Source organism: Andrographis paniculata, unplaced genomic scaffold (genome assembly GCF_009805555.1).
Source record: "Andrographis paniculata isolate CXL003 unplaced genomic scaffold, ASM980555v1 Contig21END, whole genome shotgun sequence".
NCBI lineage: Eukaryota > Viridiplantae > Streptophyta > Magnoliopsida > Lamiales > Acanthaceae > Andrographis > Andrographis paniculata.
In genome coordinates, this window is record NW_026137502.1 from 3,110,997 (window position 1) to 3,129,423 (window position 18,427).

General features: G+C 32.5%; 2 protein-coding genes across 2 annotated transcripts; one reads left to right on the top strand and one right to left on the bottom strand.

Annotated features, from left to right (window-relative positions):
• Positions 1 to 1,442: 1,442 nt before the first annotated feature.
• LOC127244912 (probable methyltransferase PMT11) lies at positions 1,443 to 7,141 on the bottom strand. The gene is made up of 9 exons (XM_051265506.1): positions 6,164 to 7,141; positions 5,829 to 5,978; positions 5,450 to 5,720; positions 4,284 to 4,394; positions 3,910 to 4,069; positions 3,160 to 3,417; positions 2,906 to 3,028; positions 2,102 to 2,179; positions 1,443 to 1,961 (listed from the first exon to the last, which is right to left on the bottom strand). Exons 1-9 carry the CDS (start codon positions 6,848 to 6,850, stop codon positions 1,754 to 1,756), a joined length of 2,046 nt encoding a protein of 681 aa, XP_051121463.1. The 5' UTR covers positions 6,851 to 7,141; the 3' UTR covers positions 1,443 to 1,753.
• Positions 7,142 to 13,455: 6,314 nt separating this feature from the next.
• On the top strand, positions 13,456 to 17,212 carry LOC127244913 (wall-associated receptor kinase-like 20). The gene is made up of 4 exons (XM_051265507.1): positions 13,456 to 14,339; positions 14,518 to 14,568; positions 15,382 to 16,066; positions 16,613 to 17,212. The coding sequence occupies exons 1-4, from the start codon at positions 13,574 to 13,576 to the stop codon at positions 16,992 to 16,994; spliced, it is 1,884 nt and encodes a 627-aa protein (XP_051121464.1). The 5' UTR covers positions 13,456 to 13,573; the 3' UTR covers positions 16,995 to 17,212.
• The last annotated feature ends 1,215 nt before the right edge of the window (positions 17,213 to 18,427 follow it).

Genomic DNA, 18,427 nt, shown 5'->3' on the forward strand with positions numbered 1-18,427 from the left:
TTATTTGAACAAAAGTGTAAAAGACAAAATATAATAAGTTGAAAACAACACACTATATCATTCACATTTTACGTCATTGTCTTTAACATTAATTTTTTTTTTATATTTGTATAATTTTTTTGCACAAATATCACTATAATAAGTATTATAAGTCACTAATATAAGTATTTTTATCATTTTCTCTTGATTTGTACTATATTTTCATATTTATTGATATTCAAAAATAAATATGTAAAAAGTAAATGAAATTTTTAGAGCCGGACGAAAGTAGTATTTGTTAATGGAACTAATCATGACAGGGACGATAGTCCAATCCTTTTTTTTTTTTTTTATGTGATGTTTTGAATATAAATTTAAATTTTAGTGTAATATAAAAAATAAAAAATAGATATTTAATTTAATATTTTTTTGATTAATAGTAAATTTTTAGGTAAAATCCCCTAAAGTCTAGTAAGACTATCACGGGCAAACAACGATTAGACAATTTAAAAGAAATGTTAGAAAAAAATTTCCTAATATAAATAGTTAAGTATTCTCCTTTTCCATGTTCAATCAACACTGTCCAAACACTTCCTTAATAATTAATTACACGATTGACTCTTTACATGTTATCTTTCAAATATTGGGCCATTATGGGAAAATAAAAAAAATAATAATAAGCAGTAAAAAGAAAAAAATAATAATTAAAAATTGTGGGGCCATGCACACGTAATGATCGTTGGTAATGCAGGGTGGGTGCACATTAGCTGTATCCGATAGTAATTGGTGCCGGCGCTTTCTTGTTAGGTACCTTTCCACAAAACTGCCACGTTCTTTCATTATTAATTAACTCTATACATAATAATTAATACAGAAATATATATATATATATCAATATTCGATGACACACAGCATCTCGTAATTGAGCTAGGCTGACTTTATGCAATGGTCAAATTATACTAATTTATATGCACAATTATCTGGACAGGGCTTAAGCAAGCATTCAAGAATAAGGAATAACAAACAAAAATAAATAAATATTTATTATAATATAACTTTTAGAATATATATATATAGATTTACTAAATGAATTTTGAAAATTTTAGACAATATGAAAATACACGTATCCTCTGGTACAACATAGACTGAATTATAATATAAAATATATTATATTATAAATATGCTAATATATATTGATTATTTCTATTACATATGTTGATCCAATTAAATTAACACAATTCTGACTTGATCCAATCATCAACTAATCTATACTAATCCGAAAGCTTTGTCACATATAAATGTATATATATATATATATATATATATTTATAAGATAGGTAAATAAACATTTGACTCTGAGCAAAAGGCGTGCAAATGGAGGTCCATGTCAACCTACAGCTGCATCAGATACTTGCAATCCAAAGCAAAGCAAAACCAATAATGTCTACGAGACAGACATCCATAAAAAAATAAAAAAATAAATAAAAATTAATTATTCAAATACATGAATTGATATTAGAATCGAGTGATGATAATGATCCTTCCTTCTTCCTCTAAAAAAAGTGGTAAAAATCAAATAATATTCCACACGAGTCAAATGCAGCAGCACAGAAAGGGATTTCAACAATTATGCTTTTCCTGTTTCTTTCATCTATTATGGTAGAAAATAACATTTCATTTCAATTCCATGCTATCTAATATGTAGATTTCGATATCGATAGAGGCAGACCTGAATTTGGAGCTAGTTTTTTTTTTTTTTTTATTTGATGGTGTGTCATGCGCGTATGAGGCGCTTGTCGGCCGTCAAGATCCTGTAACTCGCGTGGGGACCTTCAGAAGTATCCCTCAATGCTACGTGCCAACCGAGGGCGTTTCCAATTTCTTCAAGTTCATCCATTATTGCCAGAGAATCGCGGATGTATACACGTCCTCCAGGCCTCAAGATTCGATCCATCTCAAGCATGATGGTAGAGATATTGCACCTAGATGTAACATATCATTACAGCATTAATATTTCCAGAAAACACCATTAGTTCTTGTAATTAGAACGAATAGTACAAGTTCATTGATGAAATACTAACACAGCATCGTGTCAGAATTGAAGGATGAAAGAGATTGGTACCTTTTTCGTTCTATAGAGAAAAGTCCGGCAGCATGAATCAAGTCGTAGGTTCTTGGATAAGTATCAAACGGCTCGCACCTGAAAATGCCATGGATTCATCCCTTAAACACTTGTACTAAATTTTACAGTGCAGAAGCTCATCTATCAAACAAATGAGGGTGATAAAACAAATTGAATCAATGTTTTAACATGAGATTTGAAGAGGTTTTCGTATATTCAGATTTCTGCTGCTTATATACCTCATGTAACCAACTTTCTACATTTCTAACACATTATGTTTATACTTAAACCCCACCCCCTTTCTCCTAGTCTTGAATAAAGACATAAGCATATTTTCGAGAAAATTGCAATAAATATCATGTACCCATGTCCATTATCACTTTTGTTCTTTAATTGTCAACATGACAAAATATATCCTATATGTGTCATTTTTTTTGCGACTTTCATCCTCGGCGTACTATCCCACTCGCACCAACACCGTTATGAACTTGACTGCGGTTAGAAGACAAAAATGGCGAAAAAGTGACACATGTATATATTTGCCATGATGAAAGTTAAAATATATCCCACGGGTGTCGGTTTTTTGCGATTTTTATCCTTGCGCGTGAGATAGCATCCGTAGTGAACTTGACGCGCAGCTAAAGGACGAAAATCGCAAAAAAGTGACAGTGACAATTAAAGGATAAGAGAGATAATTGGCCAAAGATACAAAATATTTATTGCAGTTTTCCTGCATTTTCCCCGCATTTTTCCCCTTTGATTATGCTTAATTACTATTTAAGAATTTCATCAACAAATCCATACCAGTCATGCATAACTCCTATAAGACCACGATCATATATAACAGGCAATGTATTGCGGCCGCTGACAGGAACAACATTGAGCACCCAGCAATCCAGTTTGTTTTCAATTAGAGCTGCTGCGAAACTGCAAGGATAAGGAACTAATTAGTTGATCCAAACAACTATATGGGACCCCAAGGATTTAGCAATGTAAGTTCGATCTCCATAATAATAATAATAATATTAATAAGATCATTTATGATCAGACGTGTTTACCCTCCAAATCCTGCTCTCATGTCCAGTACATTTCTGAATTTCATCGTACCCCAATGCAAACCACGGACATAGCTTTCAATTATTTCAAACCAGTATCTTGATTCTGCCCGGAAAAGCTCTCTCCTTGATATGTAGGCATCAAGTTGTATGCTCTGAAGCCTATCCGGGGGATTCTGTAAGCGCTCTGGCCACATAGTAATATTCGAACCGTAACCTTCGTTGGGTAAGCGTGCAATGCATGGCTTCAAATCTACATACCTATGATATTTTCGAAACGTAAAATGTTAGAATTCAAGCTAGGTTCTTTGTTCATCTCGAACTCGAAATTATTCAAGAACTTAGTTACTAGGAGTACATAAAATGGAAGAATGACTAAAGTTTCTTGGCAGTAGTTGCCGAGTTATCCATGAAGCAATCATCAAACAAGAAAACCTTGCCCCCATCTCTTTCATTACTCATATCACTAATATTAACACATCTTAGGCATGTTATTATTAATACACTCATGATATTATTTATGCAAAACACATTGAACAAGTCAATCAGCCACACAAATTTATTTCCCTTTTGCATATTAGTACCGAAGGCTTAGTAGCACCAGAATTTAACCTATCATCTGCAGGTTACTTCGATATAAGCCTGAGATATTGCATTCCACATGCAGATGTCTTCTCTCTCAATAAAGAAGAAAAAAAAATCTAGAATAGGCCATTTTTCAGAATGAATAAAAATATGAACACAAAAACCCACCACACATTGTCTGGATCATCCTCAGGTTTACATAATGGAGGTTGGGCTCCTTCCTGACGGCTCAAATAACAGCTGTTATTAAGGGGCTTCTTCCATATAGCAATGTAACCCTCTTTCTTTACTAATGTCCAACAAATCCGACTGGTGAGGTTAGACATTTCTGAAAGCAATATCATTATAAATGGGTTAACAAAAATTAATTCAGTTCCTGCCTGAATAGCCAAAGATGCCTTCATAAAACGCATAAGACCAATGCAATTAGAAATGAAGACAGTAAGTTATACTTATTGGTGACATATCAACATGCATATACGACAAGTTCAAACATTTTCATAGCAGGTTAGTGGTGTAGACAAATCTATAAAATAGTTTACCTTCCCATTGTTCTTCAAGGGCAGGCTCATGCTTATAAACAGGTTGTGCTGCCCAAACAAAATAACCTCCTGCCCTGAGCATCCGATTAACCTCAAGTAGCAAAATCCCATCTACACAATAGTACATAAGAAACAAGCATGGAAATGAGTGATAGTTCCGAAGGAAAGCTATCTTGACTGACCAAACAAATAGCACAGGAGAAATTTAGTATCACTATGTAATGGTCATATCCAGTGTAGAATACAGCAACTAACAGTAAAAACTCGGGCGCCAAAATTAAATAATGACAAAAAAACCCCGAAAGATTACGAACTTGCACAGCACAAATAAATACTCCCCCCCTTTTTACGCCCGTCCCATTTCAAAGTATTTCTTTCCTATTTTAGTAAAAATAATCATATACTAATAACAAAATACTTTTTAACTTTTACCTAAATTACAAACATATCATTACCCATACAATTACTTTATACTTAAAATCAAATGGCAAAAATGACAAAACCTCTTACCCACTTCCAATAACCAATAAAATACTATTATTTCTTAATTTACTACAAAACTCCAAAGGACCCTTTTGGAGTGGGCGGAGGGAGTAACAAGTACATGAAAATATATAGTTACCATAATCCAGGAGAAAATCTGAATGCAATCTGAAGATCGTTTTTAAGATCATTGAAATTTCTCCAGGACATCCCCAGATATGACAACCACCAATTGACTTGATCACTGATTCACTCCTTAAATGGATTCTGCCATCTTCAGTGATTTCAGTCCAATCTAAACATCGGCTCCTCTCCTAATTGACACTGTGGTGGCTTTTGGAAATTTTCCCTGGTTATCTCCTAGAATAGCTTCCTAGTTAACTCCTTCATTACCCTCTTCACTAATAATAAACTGCCTACCCTTGTATTCGATTTATAACTTGTGCATCAATGAGAATTATCAGCTCGGTATTCGACTATTCTCACAATCTTTCCCCCTCCCTCAATCACATTAACTTGCTAAGCATAGGCATGATTAAAAGAGTCTTCTAAGGGTCTATTTACTATGCACAATTATTTACTAATCATGTTATACTTATAGCAGAATGATTAAATCATCATGAGTAAATAAACCCTAATAATATATCATCAAGACCAACATAATATTATGTTAAAATTCTTACCATCTCGAGTCCAGTTGATTCTACACCTTGAACAGTGAATTAAATCAAATGCTTGACTTGCATAAGGTAAGCGTCGTGTTGTGAATGCTGCCACCATTGCAGGAACTCCACGCTCAAGGGCAAATTGAATCTGGTTCTCATGAACATCCTTTGGGGCAATAGAGAGGGTTGTGACGTTCCTTGACAATAAATAAGCGCCAAAGCTTGCAACTCCACAACCAACATCTAAAGCAACTCGAGTATGTCGGCCAAATGCAATTTCCGGTAGCATCTACATATTATAAAGGGCATTTTAAAAACAATCATACATTCCTGTTAGACCAAACATAATTCATATGTGACATTGGTTGTTAAATATAATTTTAATACACACACACACCTTCTCAATCTGATTCAAATACTGATCTGCCCCATGAATGAATTGTGTCCCACCTCCAGGAAACTTGAACTTGTCCTTGTCAATGGTGATCCAGTTTTGACCACCCTTATCCTCTGCCAACCGAGCATGCGGCACATTGCTAAACCAAACCTGTACACCATAAAAAGATCAACAATCTTCTGTAAACTACTTGAAGAGGTATCCAGATATGAAAATTGGTTATTTCTAGCTCCAAAAGTACACATTGTAATTCAGATTCCTAAGATATGGTACTCCTTCCTATCCAATTCAAATTGTATGAGAGCTAATGAACCAAGAAGTGGTTCAATTCTTACCTCATCACGACTTCTGGGCCAAGGAATCGGAGTTCTGTATCCTTTAGGAGCAGGGACCAAACAATCTAAGCCCTTTCCTGGTTCAGGACAATGACGCTCAAATTTTTCCCCCTTTTCCGTAGAAGTCAACTTCTTAATTGCTTCTTCGTTGTCCAAACAAGGTATATACTCCCTCATACTCTCCGGGCACAATGGGAACTTCTTAACCCTAACCCTAACATTATCCCCATTTCCATCACTCCCCGCTCCCTCGCTCTCATTTGTTTTCCCCCAATTATCGACCAATTCAGGATCATACTCCCCCACCTCAAAATTATCCGACATCCTTCCATTCTCGTCCACCACTCCCATCCTCTGCAACGCTGGCGGAGGAGGAGGTGCAGGGGCTTTCCGTGGTTCACTCTGCTGCGACGCGGGCGAGGTTGTAGTGCCATTTATCAACGCAGAAACATCGTATGTCTTGTTAAAATTCGGAGACAGTGAAACAGTACCAGAGTGTGAGTCCACCTGGCGTGGCGCAGAGCTTTGGCCAAATGAAAAGAATATGAGCTGCTGGGAGGAGCCATCGCTGAAATGCTTTCCTAAGTAGAAGAAGATCACAGAAATCAATATAAACCCCGAGATTCTGACGAGTGTGGCGGATTTGCAGAGATCCAAAGCACCGCCACCTGTGCCGAGGGCTTTCATTGCGAAAAAGCCCACAGATCTTGACCGTGGAAGCACTGACAGTGCCAGTACCTATATATCGATCAATTAATTACAAACGAATTATGAAGAACAAATCATGAATCGAATTTGATGAATCTTAGTTCAATGTGAGGCGGAAGGGGAAGAAGGGGTAAAGGAGTAGTAGAAGAAGAGTGAATCAGAAGCGAAAGCGAAGTGATGCGAACGGCGCTGCATTTTCCGGCGGGTTTTGCGGCAGGAAGAAACCTGAATGCCTACGGGTACTCGGCTGAAAGACTGGTCTTTTAACTGATTAGCCCAATTTTAGTATATAAATTATCCTGCTCTTTTTCTTCCCACTCATCATGTATATCTTTTTATTTCCGTCTAATTTTATTTTATATTTTTTAATTTATAATTTTTAAAAATTTAATTTAAAATTATATTAATTTTAATTTATAATTGTTTTTATTATAAAATATTTATTTTTAATAATACATTCTTCATTATTTTCCAATTATATCTTTTTAAATTGTTGTGTCCACGTTGCCGTTTCTGTCTGTCCCACGTACCTATGTCACTTTTTTTTTTTTTTAAATGATTACACACTTTAATCTCATTTTTAATTTTTTAATTTTTTTTAATTTTAATTAAACTAATTAATTATCTTAATCTTAATTTATAATTATTTATATTATAGAATAATTAATTTCACTAATACATTATTAATTATCTACTAATTATATTCCTCTTAAAATACCGTGTCTACTGTATAGCAGACACGGTATCTGAGACGGAAAAAGTATCAACTAGTGTCAACATTATTATCTATAGGTCCGAATGGCGCTTTCGGACTAATAGACTTGACAGTACATTACATTTAAAATATTTTTTTTATAATAAAAGTAATTATGTATTAATTTAAAAATATTTTAAATTTTTATTTAAATTAAAACATACAATTAAACAAACATCAAGAATGTATTTTGCCTCTTAATTTTACTTGTTTTTCGGATATAATTTACAAATTATTTTCAAATTATTCAAAAATAAAAATATTTTTATATATTTTTATTAATCGATAAAATATTATTATTTTTTAAAAGATGGCAAAACTTCAATATACTCCTTTAAAATGGGAAGCGGGGAGTATTATTAACAGGAATTATGCCATGTCAGGCCTTCTCTATTACAAAATGAATCCCCCAATTTCTTCAGACCATGCTTCCTTCCTATTCGTATGAAATTGAACATGGCGTGTTTGTTCATCATTCAGCCCTGTGTAGTTTAGATCCGCTCTGATTATATGTTTATGTTAGCATTTTTCTTTAGTTTTATAATAGTGACATTATAATTTATTAAATTTATTTATAATTGGGCTAAAATTTATAAATATTTTACTTTAAAGACCAAAATTGATATATATATATTTTTTTATTATATTGATACAAATATTAATTTGAGAAAAAATTAATTTTAGTTATAATATAAAAAACTCATCAATTTTAGTTCAATTATAAATAATTTCAATCAATTTTGGTCCTACCGTTGAAAAAAAGTAACAGAAATTGGTGACATGGATATAACGGAGGTGACGTGGCAACTGACCTGAAATCTACACGGCCATGTACAATTATACACGATCATGTTGTTACACGGCCATGTATATTTCAGTGTATAATTTTACATGGTCGTGTACATTTCTGTTTTAGTCTAAAGTTTTATTTGTTTTTTATATTTAAAAAAAAAATATTTTGAATTTAAAAATAGTTGATATAGTTAAAATGAACAAAATAATAGTAATCATAATATAATTAAACTTTATCAATTTTAATTCAAATATAAAAATTTATAAAATATAATTTTTTGAAAGGTTTTATCTAAAATTCTATTATTCATAAAAAAAATTCCTCTTACAAACATCCAATTATACAACTATTTTTTATTTTTCATATTATAATAGTATTAAAAATTAATTTATTATTTCAATACAGATGTTTGTAAGAGAAATTTTTTGGGTAAATAGTAGAATTTTAGACAAAATCTTCCAAAAAGAACATACTCCATAAATATTTATATTTGAACTAAAATTGATACATTTTAATTATATTATGATTATTATTGATTTTTTTTCCATTTTAACTATATCAACTATTCTAAATTCAAAAAAAATAAAATAAATTAGACCAAAACAGAAATGTACACGGCCATGTAGAATTATACATGACCGTGTAACAACATGAACATATATAATTATCCACTGAAATATAAATGGTCATGTAATAACATGATCGTTTAACAACATGGTCATTTATAATTATACATTGAAATATATGTGACCATATAACAACACGACCGTGTATAATTGTACATGGCCGTATAGTTTCCAAGTCAGCTGCCACATCACCTCCTTTATGTCTACGTCAGCAATTTCTGTTAGTTTTTTAACGATAAGACCAAAATTGATTGAAATCGTTTATAATGAGATCAAAATTAATTGAAATTGTTTATAATGGGACTAAAATTGATGAATTTTTTATATTATGACCAAAATTGATAAATTTTAGTTATATTGGGACCAAAATTAATTTTTTTCCAATTTTTTAATACACATTTACTATTGATATATGTTCAATATTTGCAAGACATCGGTGACAAATAATTAGTTTGTTGCATAAACTATCAAATTGTTTTGACCAGGTTGATGGATTGTTATTTGCAGATAAATAAATAAATGATATGTATTCCTAATAGCTTAAATTTTTAGGCGAGACAATCATTTACATCATCTAACGTGATATTATAGTCTTAAGTCTCGAAGTTGAGTCCCTTATGTTACAGTTGGTATCTATAGATGTTAAACGAGAAGAGATCAATCGAGTACACTTTTTTTTTTTTTTTAATTGTTACACTAGAAATTCAGCCCTAAATAAGAATCAAAAGTCGTGATTTGATTAAATAGATTTGGCTCATATAATGGCCCAATATCACTAACTACTGATAAGTGTCGGCCTATTCAATAGCCGATTCTATCAAAGACAGAAGAACCAAATATCACATCAACTATTGCTCGAAATTAAAACTAAATTTTACTTTTTCATTATTATTATACAATTGTTACTACTTTTTACATTAATACACTCACAAGGACAAAAAAGTCTTTTATCCGTACTTTTTACCCACTATCAATATAATATTAATATTCTTTAAATCATGTGCCAAATTCAACTCAGACAATAGTTATGGAACGGAGAGAGTATAATATATTTACATTTAAAAAAAAAAAAACATATTGTATTTTACCCATTTCTAAAATCTTAAATAATAATTACTATAATTTTATTATAATATAATCAATAAAATGATTACGCATAGTTGATAAAAATTGATTGTACGGATTTGCTCACCAAATTTTTTGAGTGGCACGATTTCTTTAAGTATTAAAAAATATATAATATATATTTTTATATATATTGACGCAATATATTTCTTTTGTTTCAATTTAAAGTTTCATTTTTTTTTCGTTCGTTCCACTTCAAGTTATCAATTTTTTATTTTAATAAAATAATTATACATTAATACCAAAATATTCTTAATTTTTTATTTAAATTACAAATATGTCATTCCACGTATAATTACTTAGTACAAATAATTTAAGCAAAATCAATGCATCATTAACACAATAACACTTGAAAAAATATTGGGACCAAACTATGTACATACTCTATAATCACCTACCCAAAAAAATAGGTACCACAATTACATAAATTATAGGTGACAAAATTAAATGTAGGATATAATATCAATAACAATAATTTATTCAATAATAATAGTAATAAAAAAATTCATTTATGATTCTCTATATAAACAAGGTAATGTAACACATCTCCATAAACATTTCCATAGCAACAAGAAAAGAAACAATAATCCTTTCCCCCTTCAATTCCTACAAATTAAAATGGGAGCTTTGAAAGGGTTCATTAAGAGCACAATGGTGATATTTTTATTCATTAGTTTGATTGTTTCGAAGGAAATATACGGCCAGAATGGCGCGGAGAATATGCCGTCAGGTGTGGCAGTAAAGGACGACTCTAGCGTTAATGTTGAAGATTTTAATGATATGAAAGAACCTCAATTATCGAGCAACATGCCGGGAAGAAAGCTTCGAGGGGAAAAATTGGTAAAACACGTCGTGAGGATTTTCGTGAGGGGCATAAGAAGGGGAGGATAGATCGTACATTATGCTCGAGTCGACAAAATGGAAACATTACTATATAGTATGTCAGGATGGTTATATTCTCGATCATGACTTTGAATAATTTTATCGCTAGTTTAATAATATGTGACAATGACATTGCTTGCTTCACATTACTTGTACTCAAAGCGCAATGCATTTCTATCTAAATTTAGTCGGATATATAATAAATAAACTAAAGTTGCGTTGTTTGGTTTTCGTCGTTCTTTCTCTTTATACTTGTTCTTTATATTAAAAAGTGTGTATTTTCAATATTAAAAAAAAAAAAAATGACATTCTTCCAAATTAATATTATAAAAAAATACACTATATTAATATATTCACACAAAATATACGATATATACTCTATCTATATATATATAAAGTCAATAAATTAATGTAACATGAAAGTTAGTTGATAAAGTTAATAATTTAAAATAAAATATTATTTTTTATATTATAATATGTTTAATTAATTTAACATAGAAAAATTCAAGCTAATTAAAAAATACAAAACAAATACACCAAAATTACGGTTTTCCTATAATTTGAAACTATTCATTGAAAATCTTATTGTATAAATTCTTTTGGTAGAATAAAATTCTAAATAAATAAATTATTTTAGAAATACTCTTTCCGTCGCACATAATTTGTCTCTATTTTTTATTTTCGTCCGTCCCACGTAATTTGTTGTTTCTATTTTTAGAAATATAATTATACACTTTAATCGCATTTTGAATTTTATAATTTTAACTAAACTATTTACTTATCTTAATCTTAATCTTAATCTATAATTATTTTTACTAATACACTTTTTAATTACTTACTAATTATACTTTACCTAAATTTTCGTATATACAATAATAATCTCGTATTTTTTTGGACGGAGGGTGTAATTATTTTCTATTCTATCACATATTAATTTATAAAATCAACTTTTTAAATATTAAATTTCAATTAAATATAAATATTCCAATAGAAGCTAGTTGCAGATTTTCACGTCATAATAAAAATAAATAGATATTGTGAAAAACTTTTTCAAAAACATTAAAGTGCACAACAGTTAATGCAAAATATACAAAAACACAAAGAATTTGGTACGAATAAATGACAATAAACTAAATTACGGTACTTTCCTGATTTCAATTTGAACTTCAACTTAAATTATGTTCGGATGCACAACCATTTCTTCTGTTTAAAATATATATAGGGGAGAAATGTAAAAATAAAAATAATTTTGAATAGATCTTATTTATAAGATATTAAAATTTTAATTGAATTGATTTTTATTTATAAAGTATATTTAAAATTGATCGATTCATTTAAAATTTAAAAAAAAAAATTGAAATTATTATCAGACAAACTAAAATTAAAAAAAATTAAAAAAAATCAAATGTCAGATAAGAGAATACAATTTTGATTGGAAAGAAATATTTTGTATTGTACTAAAATAATTCTAGAAAAAATATTAATTAAGAAAAAAATATTTTATTTTTATTTTTTTCTTTTCTAGAAGCCCATTTAAAGTCAATGGATAATATGGTCAACTCACGATCATTATCATTATCAACGTGTGTATATACATAAGATAAACTGTTTGTTCGGGGTTTGGATTTTGAGTTGGGATTTGAATAGTAAAAATTTTGAATTTAAATAGTTGTATGATGTGATATAAATAGGTGTTGATGTGATGTTTTGAATGTAAAATTGATTTTTAGTATAATATAAAAAATGAAAAATAGATGTTTGATTTGATGTTTTTGGGAGAAAAAATGGGATGAATAGTGGAAATTAAATCTAATCCTCCAAACAAACACACCCTTAAAAATTCTTCATCATAAGATTCGAAATAAAATCTTTGACTTTATTTATTCAAATCATGCATGTAATAAATAGTTAAATATGATTAATGGATACAAATTATATAGTAATTATTTTTAAAGTAAATTTTTAAAGATTTAGTTTAAATAATTGTTGTCGTTCAAAATTTTGATCGACAGCTTATCAGCTGTCGAAGTGCGGAATTTAAATGAATTCTCTAATTTTCATAAAAAGAATCCAAATTTTTATTGAAATAGACAAGAGAATTAAAGAAATTAATCAAGAATAAATAAGTAAATTAATTATCCAAAACAAATAATATTTTATCTCAGCTAATTTGTCTCATTTAACTTTAACAAGATATTATATTTAAAATAAAAAAAATTATAAATTTTAAAATATAATTATATTTTTTAAAATAGAAAAAAAATTATATAAGATATATATAAATAGAAAGAATGGATAAATAAGTGTAATGGTATATAAGTGTGCAATAATCTCAAGAGTCAACGCACCACCACAACAATGATAGTGCAGTATGTCTGAGACGCATAATATGTTCAAACATTTGACCAAAACAGCCTATTACAAAAAATAAATAAAACTACTATTAAAGAAATAATTTAATTTCAAATAAATACACCAGCAAAGCAAGCCTCCATCCATCCATCCATCTACCACCCACCTGCATGGCGCACGCTAACCCCCTCCTCCTCATCCTCCTGCTAACGTACGCCATCTCCGCACTCTCCCTCCCTCCCTGCCCACCCTGCGGCGGCGCGGCCGTCCCCTACCCCCTCAGCACCGCCTCCACCTGCGGCGACCCTTCTTACAAGATCCGCTGCTCCGGCGGCGCCCTCTTCTTCGACTCCTCCAACAACACCTACCCGATCACCTCCATCTCCCCCTCCTCCCAGCGCCTGGTGGTGGCGCCGTCGTCTCTCCTCCCCGGCACCTGCCTCGCCGGCGACCTCCCCACCAACGGCCTCCAGCTCGACCCCTCCGCCCCCTTCAACATCACCAGCAGCAACACCATCTTCTACCTCAACTGCTCCGCCTCCATCCTCAACTCCCCTCTCGACTGCACCGCCACCAGCCCCTGCCACGTCTACTCCAACGCCTCCGCCTCCGCCGCCACCGCCTGCGCCGACCTCCCCTGCTGCGCCTTCCGCGCCGGCGGCTCCACCACCTCTTACCGCATACGTGTCCGCCAGGACGGCTGCCGCGCCTACCGGAGCTTCGTCAACCTTGACCCCTCTCTGCCCGTCTCCGCCTGGCCGCAGCCCGGCGTCGAGCTGCTATGGATCCCGCCGGCGGAGCCCATTTGCGCCGCTCAGGCGGATTGCGGGTCCGGATCCTCCTGCAAACCCGAACCGAATTCGAACCGCGGCGTCAGCCGGTGCTTCTGTAGCTCCGGATTGAAATGGGATCCCATCAGAGGGGTCTGTGCGAAAGGTCAGAAATGCTACTGCTTTATTTTTTATTTTTTGCATTAATTTTTAATGGTTTACTCCTAAATATGTACACGAGAATCATAGGTATCTTTATTTGATTATATTTATTTTTTAAAAAATATTATATAAATATATTATTTTTTCTCGCAACATATTAAATAAAATTTACAAATTTCCAGAGTGTCAAGATCCAGATGGGTGTGGCAAAGATCGAACTCCGCTCATTGCAGGTAAATTTTGTGATTTACTATCCTTAATTTGTTTGTGAATTTCTGACTATGGCAAAATTACTTTAAATTTTATATTAAAATAATATTTAATTGAATGTTTTATGCATAAAGAAAAACAATATATCTATTTTTTTAAAAGTGGCCGAGTGAAATTGTATAGTATGGAGAAAATTCGCAAAAGATTTTATTTAAATTTTTTAATAATAAAAAAAATATTTTTATTTAAAAAAATAAAATAAAATAAACCATTTTTATGAAAAATCCACGAGAGAACACAGGGAAAAGATTGGCTGGTCAATGGCGAGGACAAATATTTTTCAGTGCCTATGATGTTGACTTTAAATTTTCGATTTATCCGCAACGTTTGACTTTTAGTGACATTGAAAAATAAGTCAACAAAACCGGACGTGTACAGCTAATAATTGTAATTAAATATAGTAGGAGTAATAAAGAGTTAGTTAGACAATTTATTAATATATTCAAAAAATCAATATATAACTTAACAAATTCTTTATTTTTTTCTTTTGAATTTGATCTTGCTTATAACAAAATATCTATTTATTTATTTACTAATATATTTAATATTAAAAATATTTTTTTAATTTATAATATATTACAGCTATTAACATTATTATGTTCAAATTGTGTTCTTACATCTACCAATAACTTTTTGCCATGTACATTTTTAAGATTAAATTTTTTTTTTTTTTTTTTTTCGTTATATTTTTATATAATATTGATATTTTTAAAATTATGTGAAAAAAAATAGATATGAGACTGAGAGCAGTAATAATAAAATAATTCTACTTGCAGGTTTAACCGCAGGGCTTGGTGTAGCCGTGTTAGCATCCTTAATAGCAGTATTGGTGTACAAGCGGCACCGGCGCATGAAAGAGGAGCAGGACCGCCTGACCCGGGAGCGCGAAGAAATCCTCAACGCCGGCGGCGGCAAGTCCGCCAAGAACTTCACCGGAAAGGAAATCAAGAAGGCCACCAACAACTTCGCCAAGGACCGCCTCCTCGGCTCCGGCGGCTACGGAGAAGTCTACAAAGGCATCCTCGACGACGGCACTCCGGTGGCCGTCAAATGCGCGAAGGTCGGCAACACGAAAGGCACCGATCAGGTCCTGAACGAGGTCCGGATCCTCTGCCAGGTGAACCACCGCAGCCTCGTCGGCCTCCTCGGCTGCTGCGTCGACTTGGCGCAGCCGTTGCTCGTCTACGAGTACGTTCCCAACGGCACGCTTCTCGACCGCCTGCAGGGCGCGAACCGCGCGTCGCTGCCATGGAAGCGCCGCCTCGAGATCGCGCACGAGACGGCCGAGGGGTTGGCGTACCTGCATTTCTCGGCGGTGCCACCTATCTACCACCGCGACGTGAAATCGAGTAACATTTTGTTGGATGAGAAGTTGCACGGGAAGGTCTCGGATTTCGGCCTCTCCCGGTTGGCTCACACCGACATGAGCCACATTTCAACGTGCGCTCAAGGCACGCTCGGGTACGTATAAATTCACATTTCACATGAGGGAGCCTATTTAGCTGATTAATAATATAATATAGAACACATGGGCTGGAGATCCTATGTTAATAAGATTAAGTCAGTATGACGCTGATTTGATCAGCAGCTGATTCATGCCCGAACACATGATATAATTTCATCTAGCACAATATATTATGAATTTTAGTATAATAAACTACACAACACATATTTTGATATTGCACATCGTTATGTTGTGCTATATAAAAACATGCACTATCCGCCCCAATTATATTATATGTGCTGATTAGGTCAAATGAGCAGATCTTTAGTCATATTTACCCCTATAAGCTTAAACTTTTAAAAGAAATAATCATTTAATATGATTATTTTTTCGTTGGTAGGTATTTGGGTCCGTTGTGCTATATAAAAGCATGCATTCTCCCCCTTTATTATATTATATTTACTGATTGAGTCAAATCAGCATATCTTTAATCATATTTATCCTTTCAAATTTTAAATTTTTAAGTAAAATGATCGTTTAACGTGATTTATTCTTTACTGTAGGTACTTGGACCCCGAGTACTACCGGAACTATCAGCTGACGGACAAGAGCGACGTGTACAGCTTCGGGGTGGTTCTTCTCGAGCTACTGACAGGGCAGAAGGCGATCGACTTCAACCGGGCGGCAGATGATGTGAACCTTGCGGTTTACGTGCAGCGGCTGGTCGGGGAGGAGAGGGTGATGGAGGCGGTGGATCCGGTGCTGAAGGAGGGGGCGAGCGCGCTGGAGATGGAGACCATGAAAGCCTTGGGGTTCCTGGCAGTGGGTTGTCTGGAGGAGCGCCGCCAGAATAGGCCGTCGATGAAGGAGGTCGCGGAGGAGATTCAGTATATCATCAGCATTGCCACCGCTCCGCCGCCGCCGCCGGCAGATGGATCATCGTGAGTAGATTTTTAGTTTTTTTTTGCTGAGAATAAAGATTATAATGTGATCTTGCATTTCATGAGGTTGATGTTTTGTATTATCTGCTGGTGTGTGTTTGTGTTTGGTTGGAGTTTGATCGTATTATATTAATTGTGGAATGTGATATATACTATGGATATATAGGGCCTTTTTGTTGTTTGGATTTTGAAATGAGTAGTTTAGTTGTCATGTTCTTTTTAGGGTGTGTTTGTTTCGGGGTTTAGATTTTGGATTGAGATTTGAATAGTAAAAATTTTGAATTTGAATAGTTATATGATGTGATATAAACTGTTGATGTGATGTTTTTAATGTAAAATTAATTTTTAGTATAATATAAAAAATAAAAAATAGGTGTTTGATTTGATGTTCGGAGAAAATTTTTGGATGAATAGTAAAATTTTGACAAAATCCTACAAATGAACACATCCTTAGTGTTGATTTCATACAGGTATATTTTATTATTATTATTATTATTTTTTATTATTATTGTTTTCTCTTTCAATCTAGAAGTTAATAAAAGAATTAGATAGAAGTAGGTGTGTTTGTACGGGGGATTGAATTTTAGAGTTGGATTTTTGAGGATTTTAAAGTATGGATTTGTAAGTTGTTTGTTTGGGGATTAAATTTTGTATTGATTATGTTGGAAAAAATTATTATTATATTGAGATATAAAATTATTATTATATTGAGAGATATGATAGGTTGATGTGATAGTTTGAATTAAATGGTATTTAAATATAATTGAAAATTAATTTTGAAATAGTTGAAATGAAAGTTTGATGTGATGTTTAAAAAAATATAAATATTTTATATTATTAAAGTTGTGTATATATTGTCTCACGTAACACCTACCAGCCTGTATCTTCAATCACATAAGTCGTTGTTGTCGAATGAACTTGACGGATTGCAGAGAATCTCAACAGGCTATCTTCAATCTACCCTGTAGGTTAGTAAGGTTTGGATTTTAATTTTTAAATTTGTACAGTAATTGTACAGTAGACATTAAGTCGACTCCACCAACCGAACAGACCCTTAAAAGAAACTCAATTATATGGCTAGCTGAATACCTATTATTAAACAGAAAATAGAATCTCATAAGTTAATGCTATATTAATAATATTACATCATCTATTTTTAATTATGTATAACACTCTTGTTAGAATTCAAAATTTTATTATTTCAAATTCAAAACTCATATAAAGTAGGAAGATTACAATACTGATTTGAGAAATTTAGCAACAACGCAGCATAAAATATAAAAATAATATATTTTTTATTTCACATGTGTTGTTTGTAATAAAAATATGTGATTTGTTCATAATTATAATGTGTATAACATGGACTAAAATCAATAGTTGTGTGTGTTATCTCAATCTATATTATGTGTTGTTCGTTCATGTGTTGTATTTGTATTA